The sequence below is a fragment of the Hyaena hyaena genome, unplaced genomic scaffold (assembly GCF_003009895.1).
Source record: "Hyaena hyaena isolate Hyena2069 unplaced genomic scaffold, ASM300989v1 scaffold_215, whole genome shotgun sequence".
NCBI classification, from domain to species: Eukaryota; Metazoa; Chordata; class Mammalia; order Carnivora; family Hyaenidae; genus Hyaena; species Hyaena hyaena.
The window spans coordinates 765,340-784,271 of NW_024080846.1; the positions used below are offsets into that span (position 1 = coordinate 765,340).

Consider the following 18,932-nt stretch of genomic DNA (forward strand, 5'->3'; position numbering starts at 1 on the left):
CAGCCGAGTGACATTAACAATGAATCCCCCATTTTCTCAGACCCTAGAGACACTCGTGGCTTGTACATCTAAATAAGGGAGGGCTTGGACAAAGGACATACTTTTAGCTTTTCATATTACAGCCATGAAATCTCATATTTCTAGTCTTTGACCTGATGCGTGCCAAGTAGTTTGTGGGGCTGACTCCTTAATCTGCACACTCTGATGAGACCAAGTAATCCTACCACTGTCTACATGAGTTTATGTGCTTTTTTAAAAATTTTTTTGATGTTTTCATTTATTTTTGAGAGAGAGACAGACAAACAGAGCATGACCGGGAGTGGGGCAGACAGAAAGGGAGACACAGAATCCAAAGCAGGCTCCAGGCTCCAAACTGTCAGCACAAAGCACAACTCAAGTCTCCAACCCATGAACCATGAGATCATGACCTGAACTGAAGTCACACACTTAAATGACTGAGCCACCCAGGCGCCCCTATGTGCTTCTTAATGTATTAAATTGGGCTGTATTCCCAGTTGAAGATCAAAGATGGGCTTCTATGTTGATCATATTTAGGCAAGCTTTGCTAAATATCTAAGATACATGTAAGAACCTCATTGAAGAGGGAGGTTATCTATCGCCAAGCCACTGGATAATCTAACAACTGAGAATCAAATTCCTCACCGTAACAACTGAAACTTACACATGAAGTACTGAGTTCAGCATGCTACCAGTGAATGATCCCAATATTTACTTTCAAATTACACAGTAAACCCTGCTAAATGTTCACAAAGATTAGCCCATTTTTATCCTTAAGTGAAACAATACACTGCTCAGAGATAAAACTACAACTTGTATTTTGTACATACTTGATTTTATATCTCCTTTAGACCAGCCTATGAAGCGGACATGGTTTTCATTACCATTTTACAAACAAGGAAACAGACACAGAGAGGTTTAAGAACAGATAAAGGATCTCCAGCTGTTAAGGAGCAGAGCCTAGAATTAAAAGCAGGATCATGTGCTTCCAAAACTCTTAACTTCATCTCACTGTCACACTGCACCTCATGTTTGTTTTTGAAAAAGCTTAAATCAACTTTGGCAATTTCCTTTTAGTAGGTACCAAGGATTGCTAATTCAGATTTCTCTCTTATGCAGAAAGAATTAAATTTTTTTTAAAAAGTGGGATGTAATCTGCCAGCTGGGACAAAAGTTTGCTTCCTAAGCCCTTACTCTCCCGTGGGAGGCAGCTGCAAGACAAGGGAGTCAGACAAGGGAGTCCACCGCTTTCTAGCTGTGTGACCTTGGATAAATCACTTAATCTCTCTGTCCTTCAGGTTTCTCATCAGTAAAACAAGGGCAGTAATAGAAACGAACTCGGTGTTCTTGGGGGCTAAATAACAGAGTACTTAAAACAGTGCTTTTGCACATTTTATATGTTTGTACTTAAAAGAGTGTTTCTGCACATTTTACATGCTTCATAATTCTCAGCTATTCATATGATTAATAAGCTGCCTGAACTAAGTTTAGTGTTCAAATGTAAACATCAGGAGGCACAAATAACATGCTTACTATTTAGATATTCAGAAAGCTACTTTGCCTTGAGAAGATAATAAAGGGGAGCCCGAGTGGCCCAGTCCTTAAGCCTCTGACTTCAGCTCAGGTCATGATTTCACTGCTTGTGGGTTCGAGCCTGACGTCAGGCTTTGTGCGGGACAGCACCCAGTCTGGAGTCGGCTTCGGATTCTGTGTCTTCCTCTCTCTGCCCCTCCCCCCTGTGCATTCTCTCTCTCAAAAATAAACATGAAAGAAAGAAAGGAAGGAAGAAAAGAAAGAAAGAAAGAAAGAAAGAAAGAAAGAAAGAAAGAAAGAAAGAAAGAAAGAAAGAAAGAAAGAAAGAAAGAAAGAAAGAAAGAAAAGAAAGAATGGCACAGGCTGTTGTATGTCAAGGCCAAGCCTATCCTTCCTTCTCAAACGAAATAGCTTTGTCACTGACTGAATTAAAATACAGTATGAGTTCCTCGACATTACCTCACCTCCAAGATACACACACACGCTCCAAAATTAATTTTAAATTAAAGGTTGCCTATTATTTGGGTTCTCAAGTAGTTATCAACGTTAACTATTATTTGGGTTCTCAAGCAGTTATCAACGCATCCACTCTGGCGAGAAGCATGGCCACCTTTCAAACCGTGCAACTGATTTGCTCTAAATCACGTTCCCAAAAAGTGTTCCTTCGCAGCTTGCATTTCAGTTACTTGGTGTCCCCAATTGTTGCTGTCCCAGAACAAAAGCCTAATTGCTGCCGCTACAATACAGCCCTTTTTCTGAGATCATCATGAAGCCCTCGGAGCAAACAAGAGGGAGTTCTCATGAGCAGCAAGCACTGCATCCAAATTCCTGCACTCCAAAGGCCACCACGAGCCAAATTATTGGAGACTCGAGCCACTTTCTAATACCTACACTTCCCTGCAAAAAGCTGTCTCGCGAATATTTCAGGGCCCTTTAGGTCACATGTGTTTTCCTGCCTGGACGAGTTCGGCAAAACTCGGGGTCTCCTTCTCCTACCCGCGCAGCGTGGACAGGGGCAGGGCAGCAGCCCCGCCTGGGCGCGATTTTGTCGCGGTGGGGTCGTGGCCGGGCGCCCCCGGGCCCCGCAGGGCGAGGCTCGGGGCGGAGCGACCCGCCAGGCCCATCCCGGAGCCCCCGGCCCCCCGCGGGCGCGGGCGGGAGCCCCACCTTCCCGGCCCCTGAGGGACCGGAGCCGTGCGCTCGCATCCCCGGCTGGCACGCAAACCCCCGAACGGCGGCCCCGCGGAGGGCTCGGGACTCACGCGCTCTCTCGGGCTGTCGGGGGCCTCTCCCCGGCCGGCTCCCGGCCCCGCGGGCTCTGAGAGTGCGAGGCTCCCATGGCTCGGAGCTCTGCGCCCCGGCAGCGCCGGCCCCTGCTCCGCGGCGCGCCGGCTCGACCCGGACCCCGGCTGGGGAGGAGGCGGCGAGGCGGGGGAGGAAGGGTGGGGCGGAGGGGCGGGCGGGCGGTGCGGAGCGCTGCCTCGGGCTCCCGGCCGCCGGGAAAGCCGGCTAAAGGGCGTTGCTCGACACGCCGCCAACTTCGCCGCCAATTGCAGGACTCGGCCTGCGCCGCGGCCCGGGACGCACGCCCCGCGACGCCGCTGCCGCCGGGAGATGCTGAGCGCCCCGCGGCGCTGCCGGAGGGGCTCGAGCCGCGGGCGCCGCACTCCCAGCCGGGGAGGCCCTCGGCGGCGGAGGAAAACAGGTGGAGTGGGTGGGGGCCTGGGCGCGCCCCCGGGTCCCCGCGGACGGGGAGATGTCGCTGTTTCTGCCTTCCCGGCCCGGGGCGGTCGGCGGCGCCTGGGGAGCCCCTGCTCGAGGCTAACAGGGAAGAGGCTCTGCGGGGAAGCACCGATAGGGGGCGGTGTGTTTCGGGATCCCGAGACCGAGGCTGCTTTTCCGCACAGCACCGCTTCCCGCCCCTCCATCCCCAACCCAGCCGCTTCTTCCCGGGCTGGGGCTGAGCTGTGCAGAAAAATGGGTTCATTCTGGTTGTGCCCCCGAATAGTTGGGTGACTTGGGACAAATAACTTTACCCTCTGCGAGTCACCTGTAAAATGAGGTGGTATGTTCATTTTGACCTCTAATGCCCCATCTGGTTCTGACATTCAGTTTGGAATGAATTATCCTCCAAACTCTCTCAGGGAAAAATGCACCCTATCCCTCCCATTGCGCCTGTGATCCACCTAATGATCCACCTAATAACTCCCTTTGCATAATATTTCATGCCCGTTCTCACCCATTCCCAACCTCCTACATCCCTCCTCTCCAGCCATCTCTCCATCCCTGCGTTTTGTTTTGTTTTAAAATAAAGATTCGAAAGCCGTTTTGTGCTAACACCTATTTATCCTGCCAGACCATCTCATACCTCCCTTCTATAACTCCACCCTGTATCGGATAGTACAGCTTCTTGTTGTTGTTGCCAATCTCTTTCGTTAGAATGTAAACTCTGTGAAGACAGGGAATTTTTTTTCATTGTTCCCCCAACACTGCCTGGTGCATAGTAGACATTAATAATTGTCGATAAATGCATTTATCCTACACTCAGGTTATCGTTTTCCTCCCCAGTCTTCCTACGCCGTGTGTTAATTCCTCTAACATAGCACTTATCAATCTTATTTTGTAATTATTTCTTTGTCTTTCCACTAGAATATGAGTTCCGTAATGACAAGAACCTTTTCTTATCTCTGTATGCAAGCTTAGTGCCTGGCACAGTGCCTGTATCCTGGCTTATATACGGTAAGTATTTACTGAATGAATGAATGAATGAATGAATGAATGAGTCAGTGGCATTGCACACAGAATGGTGTCCAATATCAACTTCATTCTTGATTCAAAGCTTTAGGCAGTAAAGATGTATGTGCCTACATTTTTTTTTTTTTACAAATAGTTTATTGTCAAATTAGTTTCTACATAACACTCAGTGCTCATCCCCAAAGTGCCCTCTTCCATGCCCCTCCCCCCCCACATCCATCAGTCCTCAGTTTTTGTCAGCATTCAAGAGTCTCTCATGGTTTGCCTCTCTCCCTTTCCCCCACCATTTCCGCCCTTCTTCTCCCCCTTGTTCCTCCATCAAGTTCCTCCTAATCCTCCTATACGTGCAAACATATGATATTTGTCCTTCTCTGCCTGACTTATTTCGCTCAGCATAACACCCTCAAGGTCCATCCATGTTGCTACACATGGCCAGATTTCATTGTTTCTCATTGCCATGTAGTATTCCATGGTATAGATAAACCACATCTTCTTGATCCATTCATCTGTTGATGGACACTTAGGCTCTTTCCATGTTTTAGCTATTGTGGAGAGTGCTGCTATGAACATTGGGGTACATGTGCTCCTATGCCTCAGCATTTCTGTATCCCTTGGGTAAATTCCTAGCAGTGCTATTGCTGGGTCCTAGGGGAGTTCTATTGTTAGTTTCCTGAGGAACCTCCACACTGTTTTCCAGAGGGGCTGTACCAGTTTACATTCCCACCAACAGTGTAGGAGGGTGCCCGTTTCTCCACATCCTCACCAGCATCTAGAGTTCTCTGATTTGCTCATTTTAGCCACTCTGACTGGCGTGAGGTGGTATCTCAGAGTGGTTTTGATTTGTATTTCCCTGATGAGGAGGGATGCTGAGCATCGTTTCATGTGTCTGTTTGTATGTGCCTACATTTTAATGTTTCCAGAAAGGGTTAGAAAACTCATACTAGAGACAATATTTACAACAGATTTCTCTCTCTCTCTCTCTCTTTTTTTTATGTCAAATCTTAACTTCCTGTTTATACATTATCTACACTCTACTATAGCCAGAGATTTCTAGAGTTCAGGATGCTGCCACATTGTAGGCATATACAAGCAGAGCCCTTGGGAGTGGGAAAATAAACGTTGATTAGTAAAAGTGTAGTGAGACTAGGAATTAGATGGTGTGGGAAGGATTTCAAGCTGAAGAAAAGTTGACTTTTGGCAGATGATTTTTAAAACGCTCACATTTCTTCACACATTCTGTCTGGAATACCCTGGCACTGTGATTGAAGTGCCATTGATAACACAGACATAACCCTATCAGAGCTGTGGTCCCTTTCAGAGGGACACTCAGCCTCTCCTGGTGAGAAAGGTCTTTATTCCCAGTGGATCATTCCAAGGGAAAACTGGGGGAGGGAAGCAGCAGGAGGGGAGGGGAAGGAGGAGAAGGCTTTCTACTGGGTAGACAAGATGGGCTGTTGGGAAAGTTTTATTATTATCAGTGGAGAAAGGCACAGGACAGCATCACTAAAATGGTTTAAAAGAAAAGGGAAAAAGTGAGGTCCACACCCTATTGTGATGCAGAGAAACTGAGACAATGAGGAGAAACAGTGTCTGCCAAATAATGTGAAAGTTTGGGGGGGGGGGGCTCGGGTTGCAAAGGGCCTCTGCACAGATACTTGTGTTTACTGGTTTTGCTGCCCTGACCAGTACAGAGACACGGGCAGCTGGGGCTCCAGACCCAGGGAGTGAAGACAGTGAAGGGAAGTCTTATCTTTGGGAAAGAAACTTATGAAAGCTTTCCAGGGAAAATGCCCGGGATAGACATGAGAGATCCAAACACTCCTCTTCCCCCTAGTGATTGGCCCTTCTCACAGAAGCAGAGCCAAGGTCTGTTTCCTCATCTCAGAGGCTGGCTACAGATCTCTAACGAAGGAATAGGCTATGGGATAGGTACAAATCCTCTGCTTCATGTCTCTTGGTTTAAAATCCTTCTTGCTTTTTATATTTCAATGAGAACACAAAATTTAAGAGCTCAGCATCCCTGGGGCGCCCGCCTGGCTCAGTCAGTTAAGCGTCTGACTTCAGCTCAGGTCATGATCTCACTGTCCGTGGGTTCCAGCCTCACATGAGGCTTTGTGCTGACAACTCAGAGCCTGGAGCCTGCTTAAGATTCTGTGTCTTTCTCTTTCTTTCCCCGCTCTCTCTCTCTCAAAAAATAAATAAACATTAAAAGCTCACTATCCCTCATGAAGACATAGAATTGTTACCATGCAGTCAAGAGTTCTTCTCTGAGGAAAATTAGTAAAGAAGTGGAACTACCTCCTCCTCAGTGTGGTTCTGAAGTTGTAAGCTCAAAGGCCACTCATACGTTGTGAACAACCCTGCTGTCATCTGACCCACTGACCCAGCAAGTAACCGCAGTTCTGGGGCTCCCAACTATTCACACAGCTGAGGGGTTGTTCTTCAAGGGGAGGGCAGGACGATAACAGCTGAACACCACTTGCCATTGCATTTGATAGAGAATAAAGGAAGAATAGAACCTTCTCACTGTTTTATGGTGTCCGTAGTTTCTGCCTAAAGTGACCAAAGAAGGAGAAGAAAGGGAAGGGAAGAAGAGGGAGGTAGCCTGCATTTTGTGGTCCCTGGGTCAGCAGGCTGCTGAATGTGAGGCCAGCTGGGATCAAAGGAGATAAACGGCCTGTGATGGAGTCTTGGAGGGATAGTATTTGATATCCAGTGTTGAAGTTTCCATTTTGTGCTATGATTCTGTCAGTTAGGCATTTTTTAAACATTGGGAAAGTAGCAAAGAAAGAAAAATTACGAAACTGAAATTTATGATTGCCACTTAGATTACAAAATACACTCTTCAGTGTCAAATCCTACCGCCAGAATGCTACTTATGCTCAGTAGAAGGACGAGAGCTAACATTTATTGGAAACCTGGGACTTTGCTTGGTAGTTGATGAAAGTAAGCACATTTAGTCCTCATAACACAGGGAAATGATAACAATAGTAGGTAATAATGTCTGTGAGTACTTTTTATGTGCCAGTCTGTTCTAAGTGCTTTAGTTTTTTAATTCATTTAATATTCATTACATTTATAGGCACTTTTAGTATCCTCAATATACAAATGAGTAAAGTGATGCATGGACACTTTAATATGCCACACAGCTACAAAATGTCAGAGCTAGGAGTAGAACACAGGTAGGTTAACTCCAGAGTTATGACATAGAGCTTAGCCTCTATGCTGTATTTCCTTAATTTTTACACTGTGCACCCCATTTTATTTTATTTTATTTTAAAGTTTATTTATTTATTTTGAGAGAGAGAAACGGAGCATGAGAGCAGGGGAGGGGCAGAGGGCGAGAGAGAGAACCCCAAGTAGGCTCCATTCACACTGTCAGCGCAGAGCCCGATGCGGGTCTTGATCACCTGAACCGTGAGTTCATGACCTGAACCAAAATCAAGAGTCAGACGCTGAACGTACTGAGCCACCCAGGTGGCCCTGTGCACCCCATTTTAAGATGAAGAAACTGAGGCTTAGAGAGGTAAGTACTGTATCTAGTATTTAAACCCAGTTCCGTCTTGATCACAAAGCTTATGTTCAACATGGATTTGTCTTCCCAGTAATCATCCCAAATGAGTATTACCTTTCACAGTAGCCATCTTGAGAAGTTACATGCTTATCTCAGAGCTGCACTACCTTTCCATTTTTGGAAGTTATTGAAATGTTCATTAATAAGCCAAAGGATAAAGTTAGGTTTACTACATATTGTTTGTTAGTAAGAGCCACATATTGTTACACAATATATTATTGTGTGTAGCCATATATTGTTACATATATTGTTCTTGAAATCAGGTAGTGTAAGTGCTCCAACACTATTCTCCTTTTTCAAAATAGTTTTAGCTATTCTAGGTTCTTTGTCTTCCCATATAAAAAAATTTTTTTATTTGAGGGGGAGGGGCAGAGAAAGATAGGGAGAGAGAGAGAGAGAGAGAGAGAGAATCCCAAGCAGGCTTCATACTCAGCATGGATCATGCTGACCTTGGGATCATGACCTGAGCTGAAATCAAGAGTCAGACTCTCAACCAACTGAGCCACCCAGGTGCCCCTTTCCATATAAAATTTAAAATAAACTGCTAAATTGTTTTAAACAACCTTGTCTGAATTTCCACAGGGATTACACTGAATCTATTGACCAATTTAAGGAAGATTGCTAGTTTAACAGCATTGAGACTTCTAATCCATGAACATGGTATAGCTCTATTTGTGTACATCTTCTTGAATTTCCGAGAATGTTTTATAGTTTTCAGCCTATAGGTCCTGCATATCTTTTGCTAAATTTATTCCTAAATGTTTTTATGCTATTTTAGATGGAGAAATAAAATTGATTATTATATATTGTATCCTGCAATCTTGCTAAGTCCATTATTACTATTTTTTTTAAGATTAAAAAAATTTTAATGTTTATTTATTTTTGAGAGAGGGAGACAGAGAGGCAGAGGCAGAACATGAACAGGAGAGCTGCAGAGAGAGGGAGACACAAAATCTGAGCAGGCTCCAGGCTCCAAGCTGTCAGACCAGAGTCTGATGTGGGGCTTGAACTCATGAACCATGAGATCATGACCTGAGCTGAAGTTGGACAGTTAACTGACTGAGCCACCCAGGTGCCCCTCTTCTTTAAATGTTTGATAGCATTCACCAGTAGGGAGTCATCTGAGCCAAAAGTTTTGTCAGAATGTTTTTAAATTCCAGATTTCCTTTCTTTAATTGTCATAGGGCTATTGAAGCAGTCTGTTTCTTCTTGGCTCAGCTTTCTAATTTATGTCTTTCCCAGAATGTGTCCATCTCACCTAAAGGGTCACATTTAATGGCATAAAATGGCATACTCATACTAATAATAATGGAATGTTCTTTTAATGTCTGAAGGATCTGTAATGGAGTCCTCTCTTTCATTACTGGTATGGCAATTTCTTTTCTTTTTTGGTCAGTCAGGATTGAGATTTATCAATCTTAATAATTTTTCAAATGACTGGCTTTTGGTTTTATTAATTTTCCCTCTTATTCCCTGTTCTCTATTTCATTTATTTTTGTTTTATTTGTCTTTATTATTTCCTTCCTCCTGACTGCTTTGGGTTTACTTTGCTTCTTTTTCTAGTTTTTTTAATTAAAAAAAATTTTTTAATGTTCATTTGTTTTGATTTGAGGGAGAGACAGAGTGTGAGAGGGGGAAGGGCAGAGAGAGAGGGAGACAGAATCTGAAGCAGGCTCCAGGCTCTGAGCTGTTAGCACAGAGCCTGGTGCAGGGCTCAAACTCAGGAACTGCAATTTCATGACCTGAGCCAAAGCCAGATGCTTAACTGACTGAGCCACACAGGTGCCCTTCTTTTTCTAGTTTTTTAAGGTGGAAACTTATGTAGAAAGGTAGGAAACTGATTTAAGAGCTTTCTTCTTTTATCTTAGAGGCATTCAAAGCTATAATTTATTTCCCTCTGGGTGCTACTTAGCACATCCCACAAAGTTTGATATGTTGTAGTTTCATTATCGTTCAGTACCAAATATTTTCTAGTCTCTTCTGATTTCTTCTTCAAACCCATTGAATATTTATAGTATACTGTTTAGTTTCCAAATATTTATTATTTTCCTAGTTACCTTAGCTTCTAATTTAATTTTATTGTGGTCAGAGAACAGACTTTTAAAATTTACTGAGACTTGTTTATGGTCCAGAATATGATCTATCCTGGTAAACATATCATGTATATTTGAAAAGAATGTGTATTTTGCTGTTGTTGGATGAAGTGTTCTATAAATATCAATTAGGTCAAGGTAGTTGATAGTGTTGTTAACATTTTCTTCTTTGCTGATTTTTTGTTTGTTTATCAATTTCTGAGAAACACTATAATCTCCAGTTATGATTATATATTTCTTTCTTTAATTCTGTCAACTTTTGCTTCATATATTTTGAAGGTGTTACTGAACACAGGCCAAGTTTGCAATTTTTCTTTTCCTTTTTTTTGAGAGGGAGAGAGTGCAAGTGCACACACATACTGAGAAAAGACAGAGGGAGAGAGAGAGAGAGAGAGAGAGAGAGAGAGAATCTTAAGCCTTAAGCAGAATCCACTCCAAGTGCAGAGCCCAACATAGGCTTCATCTCACGAGTCTTCAGACCGTGACCTGTACCAAAATTAAGAGTCAGACACATAACTGACTGAGTCACCCAGGCACCTGAGTGGTTTTTATGTCACCTTGACTAAAACTTTCATTATTCTTTTTTTAACAATTTTTTTAACGTTTATTCAATTTTGAGAGACAGAGGGAGACAGAGTATGAGGGGGGGAGGGACACACAGAATCTAAAGCAGGCTCCAGGCTCCGAGCTGTCTGCACAGAGCTCAACGTGGGGCTCAAACTCACCAACCGCGAGATCATGACCCAAGCTGAAGTCGGACACTTAACCAACTGAGCCACTCAGGCACCCCTAAAACTTCTATTATTCTGACGTGCTCTTTATCTTTGGCCATACATTTTGTTTAGAAATCTATTTTGTTTGACGCTAATATAGCCACTCCAGGCTTCTCCTGCTTACTGTTTACATGATATATCATTTTCTATCCATCTATGTTTGATCCATCTCTGTCTTTGTATTTAAAATATGTGTAGGGGCGCCTGAATGGCTCAGTCAGTTAAGCGTCTGACTTCAGCTCCAGTCATGATCTCACGGTTTGTGAGTTTGAGCCCTGTGTTGGGCTCTGTGCTGACAGCTCAGAGCCTGGGGCCTGCTTTAGATTCTGTGTCTCCCTCTCTCTGCCCCTCCCCCACTCATGCTCTGTCTCTGTCTCTCAAAAATAAATAAATGTTGAAAATTTTTAAGTAAAAGTATCTCTATTCATTTTTTTAATAGACTTTTCTTTTTAGAGCAGTTTTAGGCCCGCAGTTAAATTGAGCGGAAAGTATAGAGAGTTCCCATGTACCCCCTGCCCCCAGACACACACATCCTCCCCAATATCAACATCCCCCACCACCGTGGTACATGTTACAACCAACACTGACATCATTGTCCCCCAAAGTCCACAGTTTGCTTTAGGATTCACACTTGGTATGGTACATTCTATGAGTTTTAACAAACATAATAACAAGAATCCACCGTTCTAGTATCATACAGAATAGCCACATTCTAAAAACCTGCTGTGCTCTGCCTATTCATCCTTCCCCCCACCCCATTCCCTCGCAACTAGATATTTTTACTGTTTTTATAGTTTTGCCTCTTCCAGAATGTCATAATGGAATCATACAGTCTGTAGCCATTTTAGCCTGACTTGTATCACTTAGTAAAATGCATGTAAGTTTCCTGTGTGTCTTCTTTGAGGCTTGATAACTCATTTCCTTTCAGCCCTGAATAATATTCCTTGTCTGGATGTCTCCATTCACACACTAAGGACATTTTGGTTACTTTGAGAATTTTTAGCAATTAAGAATAAAGCTGCTATGAACATCATGTGAAGACTTTTGTACGAAAGTTTTCATCTAATTTGGGTAAATGCCAAGGAATCTAATCACTGGATCATATGGTGAGCGTATATTTAGTTTTGTAAGAAACCACCAGACTATCTTCCAAAGTGGCTGTACTACTTTGCACTCCTACCAGCGATGAATGAGACTTCCTATTGGTCCACATCCTCACCAGTATTGGGTGTCACCAGTGTTCTGAATTTTTGCCATTCTAACAGGTGTGCAATGGTATCCCCTTGTTTTAATCTGTATTCTCCTAATTACATACCATGTGGCGTATCTTTCATATGTGTGTTTGCCATCTTATATATCCTTTTCAGTGAGGTGCTGTGTTTGGCTTTCTTAATTCATTTAAAAATAATCATCAATTTTAGTTTTTTTGAATGGAGTGTTTAGGTTATCAACATTTAATGTAATTATTGATATGATTGGGTGAGGTCTATCATTTTTTATATTTTTGTTTTCTATTTTTCTCTTAATGACATTTGCTTCTCCATTTCCCGACTTTTTAAAATTTCTTTAATATTTTATAAATTACTCCATTTTTTAGTTTTATTGATGGCTTTTAAGTTACAGTGTTCGCATTCTTATTTTAGTGGCTGACCTATAAATTACAAAATACATCCTTAACTTTTCATAGCCCATTTAAAGTTAACAATGTACTGGGGCACCTGGGTGGCTCAGTCGGTTAATCATCTGACTTCAGCTCAGGTCATGATCTTGCAGTTCATGGGTTAGAGCCACGCATCAGGCTCTGTGCTGACAACTTAGAGCCTGGAGCCTGTTTGGATTCTGTGTCTTCCTCTCTGCCCCTCCCCTGCTTGCCCTCTGTCTCTATCTCTCTATCAAAAATAAACAAATAAACTTATTAAAACATCCTTTAAAAAATAAAGTTAATAGTGTACTTTTTCACATACGTTCTAGAGATGAAAAGTGCAATTTCTAAAAAAAAAAAAAAATTGAGTAAATGGATTTAACATCCAAATAGACATATTAAATGAGAGAAGAAGTAAACTTTAAGATAGACCAACCAGAATTACTCAAGATGAGTAACAGGAAAAAGATCAAAAATAAAATGAACAAAATCTTAGGGACTTGTTACATGTTACTTGTTAGTAGATATACGTCTCTAATTGAATTCCCAGGTGAGAAGAGAATGGAGTGGAAAAAACATTTGAAGAAATGATAACCAAACACTTCCCAACTGTAATAAAAGTCAGAATTTTGCAGACACAAGATGCTGGAAAAACACCAAGTAAAATAAACATAAAGTAAAAGTAAAATAAAAGTCTACTGTAATGCACAACCTAGTCAAAATGTTATAAACCTCAAAAGGAGAATGAGAGCAACACATAAAAAGGGATTTCCATTTGGTTCTTTTTTTATTACTTCAATTTCTCTGCTGAAACATTCCATTTCTCCCCTGAGATTTTGATTCACTGAAAACAAGCATTTTTCCTTAATTTGCTTCATGGAAGATAACTATAAAGTCTTTTAAAACTGTAATAACACTTACAAATCCTTGCCTTCAAAATTCCAACATCATATTCATCTCCAGGTTAGGTGTGATTGACTTTTAAGAGTGTGTTTTGTGTTCCTGACTCTTCATGTGTCAGGTAACTCTGGACTGCATCTTGGACATCATAAATGCTAAGTGGCAGGGATTTCAGATTCCATTCATTTTCTTTGATCAGAGTTGTTTGTCCTTTGTTTTAGCAAATGATTTTCTTGCTGGGCTTGCACGGCAGACTGTTTCTCAGGTGACAGCTCCAGTCCGAGTGTACATCTTTTTGTCTGGCTGAGCTGTTTTGAGTGTGTTCTGTGCATGTGTGGTTCAGGAGTTAATCAGAAATTTGGTTTGGGGAATCTCCTTGTTGATGGTTTCCTGTCTGGATTCCCCCACTTTTTCAACATTCATGATTTTCTAACTTGACTTTTCTTATTCCCTAAAACGTCAAGACTGTAGAGTTTTTCATGTATGCCACTCTATTACACAAGCCACTATGCGAACTACGCTGAGCCCCAGACTAAAAAGCCTGGGTGGTAGAGGACTTACTCGGATGGCTCCTCATCTCCCCTTCCCCAAGCTGACGTGCAACACCAGAACCTATTTACTTCTGTTTCCTCTTCAGTACCTCCAGGTAGTCACATTATATATCATGTCCAGGTTTTAGAGTTCTTTTCTTTTAAAAAAAAATTTTTTTTTACATTTATTTATTATTGAGAGACAGAGAGAGACAGAGCACGAACGAGGGAGGGGCAGAGAGAGAGGGAGACACAGAATCCGAAGCAGACTCCCAGCTCTGAGCAAGCTACCAGCACAGAGCCCGATGCGGGCCGGAACCCACGAACTGTGAGATCATGACCGAGCTGAAGTCAGATGCTCAACGAACTGAACCACCCAGGCGCCCCCTAGAGTTATTTTCTGCAAGCATACCCAGAATGGTCCATAATATCTGGAGGCAGGAACCCATATATTGTTCTTATGAAATGCTAATACTTGGCTTTATCACCCTTTTTACTCATCACAGTTGTCCGGAGTGACCCCAGTTTCAAAAGCCAAATGTATCTCCACAGGTTGAAGCTTCATTTAGAATAGGGGTGCCTGGGTGGCTCAGTCAGCTGAGTGTCCAACTCCGCTCAAGTCATGATCTCACAGTTCATGGGATTGAGTCCCACATCGGGCTTGCTGCTGTCAGCGATGCAGAGCCCACTTCGGATCCTCTGCCCCTCCATCACTTGTGCTCTTGCTTTGTCTCTCTCTCTGAAAAATAAATAAAACATTTAAAAAAAAAGAATACGGAAGATAATTTGCTACGTGCCCTGAAGACAGTTTTAAAGGATAGGACCAAAGGAGTTGAGCAATGGAAGTATCAGTGCATAATTGCGGTAAGTCTGTAATATCTTAAGGTGACAGAGACCAATATTCCCTAATATCTGTTCTTCTCTTTTAGTAAAACAAACAAACAAACAAACAGAAAACAACCTTGGTTTTTAGCTATTATGAATAAAAGCTACATTTCCCAGCCTCTATTACATGTAGGTATGGCCATGTAACTAAGTTTTGGTCAACGGGATAAAAATAGAAGTGTCAAGTTCAGCTTCCGTGAAGCATCATTGATGGGAAATGTAAAGGTACTATGGTCTGAATGCTTGTGTCCCCCTCAGACTCATGTGTTAAATAACCACCAAGAGTGACAGTATTAGGGCATGGAGCCTGTGGGTGGTGCTTAAATCATGAGGGTGGAGCTCTCATGAATGACACTGGTGCCCTTACAATGACATTGCCTCCAGAGAGATCCTTTGCCCCTTCTGCAGGTGGAGAACACTGGCTATGAACCAGGAAGAGGGCCATCACCAGAGTGCAACTATGCCAGCACCCTGATCTTAGACTTCCAGCCTCCAAAACTACGAGAAATAAATGTATAAGGTACAGTGTCTGCGGTATTTTGTGATAACAGCCCAGATAGACTCTTTCTTTACCCTGCTGGCTGGGATGTTGATGGGACAGCTGAATTCATATGGCCATACTTCATCTTGAGGTTGAAGGAGGCTGAATCCATAATATCAGGGAGCCTCTAAGCCTGCTCTACAGATTTTTTTTATGTGAGAAAAAAAACTTACATATTGCTTACCTACTATTATTTTGGATACCTATAAACCTCAGCCAAAGGAAATCCTAATTAATATTCTGGTCCTTAAATTGCAGAGGAAAAAATAGTCCTGTTATCTTGTACTCAAACCATCTGTACTGGAAGAGATGTATTACTTAGTGGTCCTGTCAGCAGTCATTCCACCTACTCTTTAGATAAAGAGTGTGGACAGGGGCACCTGAGTGGCTCAGTTGGTTGAGTGTCCAACTCTTGATTTCGGCTCAGGTCATGATCCCAGAGTCATGGGATCTGTGCTCAGCATGGAATCTACTTAAGATTCTCTCTCTCTCCCTCTGCCCCTCTCCCCTGCTCTCTCTCTCTCTCTCCAAAAAAAAAAAAAAATGTGTATAAAATTAGCCCCCAACCCTACTACTTCCCAGGCCTGAAGTTCGGCTCCTGCTGAATATGTCCATAAAACCTACCCCCAGCCATCGTCGCCACCCATGCAAATCTATGCCCTATCCCAAATAAACTTCCTCCAACTGAAGGTTTCCATTCTCTTCTCTCTCAGTCTTGCCCTGAGTGATTCATTCATTCATGCATTCATTCATTCACTCATTCATTCACCAAATACATACAAACACCTACCTTGATGTCCATCTCAATCTGAATTCATCTTCCTGAAAATGTTGCACAAGGTGACAGTTGTCTGAGGCCTGCTACCAGCCTCACAGTGACCCTCCTTCCACCCCACATCATTGTGATGGCACTGCCTAAACATAACAAAAAAGTCCAAACTAAGAGACTGATTCCTGGAACAGAGCTGGAAAGGACTGTAGAGGTCATGTAGCTCCACCTTCTTAAATTAATGCACGTGAGCCAAAGCCGGGACACCCTTGAGACTTGCCCAAGGTCACAGAGACCATGCCAGAGAGGCAGCCAGGACTCAGAGTTCCCCACCTGACCCAGGCCTTTTGTTTTTCTCCCTTCTCATTTCCTTCATGCACACTTAATCTAAATATGAAGATTACATATCTGTTACTTTGATTAGAAAACATAAAAATGTTACTTTAAAAACCATCCCGGTTATGCTCAGTGTCAAAGAAATTACCTTTGGTGACTTGTCTCTGAATTTATTCTCAGCTTTCTCTGGAGAGTGAATATGCCAGCAACCCAGACCAGGACCTTTGCTCTGGCTGGAACCCTTAGGAGGGATGAAAATTAAGTCAGGTGAAAGTCACATGCTTCCTTACAAGGTAGGTTTTCAGTTCAGGTTTCCAGCCAAATACTTTTGGCCTAAGGCTAATTCTCAGAAATTCTTCCACAATTCCACCACTCTGTGTATGACTGTTCTCTTACACTTTGTGCTAGCAAAGCTGAATTCTGGTGAATTCTGCACGCGCACACACACACACACACACACACACAGTCTTTGTTCCCCCGATTCAAGGTGATACAACTGTCATCTATAATAAGTGGGCAGTTCCCAGAAGAAAGCTTGTGCTTCAGACCTGTGACACTGCCCTCCTCCTGTGGAAACAGCTGCCAAGTTCACAATTCCAATCTGTATTCTCTGGGAGAGTAATGAAAGCACTTTAAAAAAAAACAACAAAAAAACCTACTTGTCAATTCTATACCTACATAATGGTTCAGAGACTATATACCTTTTGTGTGCTTTCTATTGATTTTGTTTTTGGAGCAGGATATTTTTTGTGCCCTGGCATTGTCTTCAGAGACAGAACCTGCCTCGCCCATAATTCAAACATCCTGGGCTCAGTAACGTCAAGTGTCTTCTTGGAACATTAACCCTTGGTACTTTTTTGGATCTCATCTAACTCTGGGGAAGAAACCTGGAGCAACCTTTGGGTATTTATTTACTTTTTTAAAAAATGTTTATTTATTTATTTTGGGAGAGATAGGGACAATGTGAGTAGGGGAGGGGCAGAGAGAGAGAGGGAGAGAATCTCAAGCAGTCTCCTGACTGCCAGCTCAGAGCCCATTGCAGGACTCAAACCCACAAAACCATGTGATCATGACCTGAGCTGAAACTTAAGAGCCGCATGCTCAACCAACTAAGCCACCCAGGCATCCCTGTGTATTTATTTTTAAGCAATCTCTGCACCCAACATAGTGCTTGAACTCACAACCCCAAGATCAACAGTTGCATGCTCTACCAACTAAGCCAGCCAAGTGCCCCAACCTTTGGATATTTAAAGATGGACTCCAACCCCACTGTCTGGCCCTGAGGGTTGTAGAGGAGGGAAAGTGTACTGTATTTCTATTCTCTGACCCGGCAGTTTCCAGCTTTAGTCATCGCACCAGAATGACTTTCTACCCCATGAAAAAGTGGGTAGAAAAAACCAGAAGGTTGGCAAGAGTCCCGAGGGCCTGGGTTCAAGGAAGTGCTTTAATTTGTGAGCATTAAATTTGAAACTAAAAATCAGTATGATAGTTTGTTGTACAAAATTAGCAGCATGAATATTTTTAAAAATGCTACTGTTTTCTGGCTGAGCAAGCCAACAGGAGGTATGGAGCCCAAAAATGCTTCAAAGCAGAAGCAAACATTCAAAAGAAATCTCTAAAGAGAGACAAAGTAAATATAAAATGTTCTTTGGCTTAGAAGTCAAGAGTGTCCTTAGAGGTCATGTCAGGACCTTAATTATTTATCTTAGGATATTTGTGAGCCAAACAGAGCTGCCAAGTTACAAGAATAAAACAGGCTTTTACCCATAAGCAGGTTAAATGAAAGGAAGATTAAGTGCACGTACAACAAAACATCAGAGCCACTCTTTCCTCAAGAAGTCTGAAAGTGTTCCACCTTGCTACAGAGGAAGACCAGAATTGCACTTGCATTATTCTGAACCTGCAGGTGAAAAAGTCAGCTGTCCCCATGCAAGTTAGGATGGAAGAAAATAAAAAGATCACACCTTGCCAGATGTAGTATATGCGCTGATCAGTAGGGAGTGCTGTTGTTTACCTTTTACCATGTTCCAGGGAAGGGTGGATGGTAATCAGATCACGATTTGATGTGCGTAGTCTTAGCTTTGAATTTTTCAACTTTCTTGCCTGTGCTCACAAGTTTTCTTTTCCTCCATTCCACTCAGTGACCCACATTGCTATTGATACTATAACCATTTTCTTCAGCATCTGGGATTCAAAAAGGTGTGGGCAACACAAGTGAAAGCTATAGACTCCATCATTTGGCTCCTTAGCCCCTCCATGAATAGTCCCTGGGAGAAAGGGACTGGTCCTACTTCTAGGACAGAGAAGGGCATAAGATGATCAGTGCAAGACAGGAAACAGAGGTGTGAGCAAGATGGAATGAACATGAGAAACATAACATCTGGATTGCCTGGATCAAAGCATGCTGAAGAATAGTCCCAGGGCCCAACAGCTGAAAGGGGCCAATATGATCATCCAATTCCAAATTCCACCTGATTCACGAATCTTCTGCTTGAGAATCCTGACCAATGGCTGGCCAACTTCTGCTTGGAATTTTCAAAGATATTTCTGTCAGGCACAGAATTAGAGCACTCAGATCCCTTTC

The 18,932-nt window shown here is 42.8% G+C and overlaps 1 protein-coding gene across 5 annotated transcripts in view; it reads right to left on the minus strand.

The window, feature by feature from the left end:
- TACC1 (transforming acidic coiled-coil containing protein 1) overlaps positions 1-18,932 on the minus strand; it is a 124,410-nt gene that overhangs the window by 90,494 nt on the left and 14,984 nt on the right. For 2 of the 5 annotated variants that reach the window (XM_039242567.1, XM_039242565.1), the window contains exon 1: positions 2,814-2,974. The exons of 1 other annotated variant lie outside the window; for it this stretch is intronic. In XM_039242567.1, coding sequence (XP_039098498.1) covers positions 2,814-2,890 — 77 coding nt within the window. In that variant the 5' untranslated portion in view covers positions 2,891-2,974. Of the gene's footprint in view, positions 1-2,813; positions 2,989-18,932 lie in introns of those variants that run through there. 2 more of the 5 variants (XM_039242563.1, XM_039242564.1) reach the window with 2 other exon arrangements.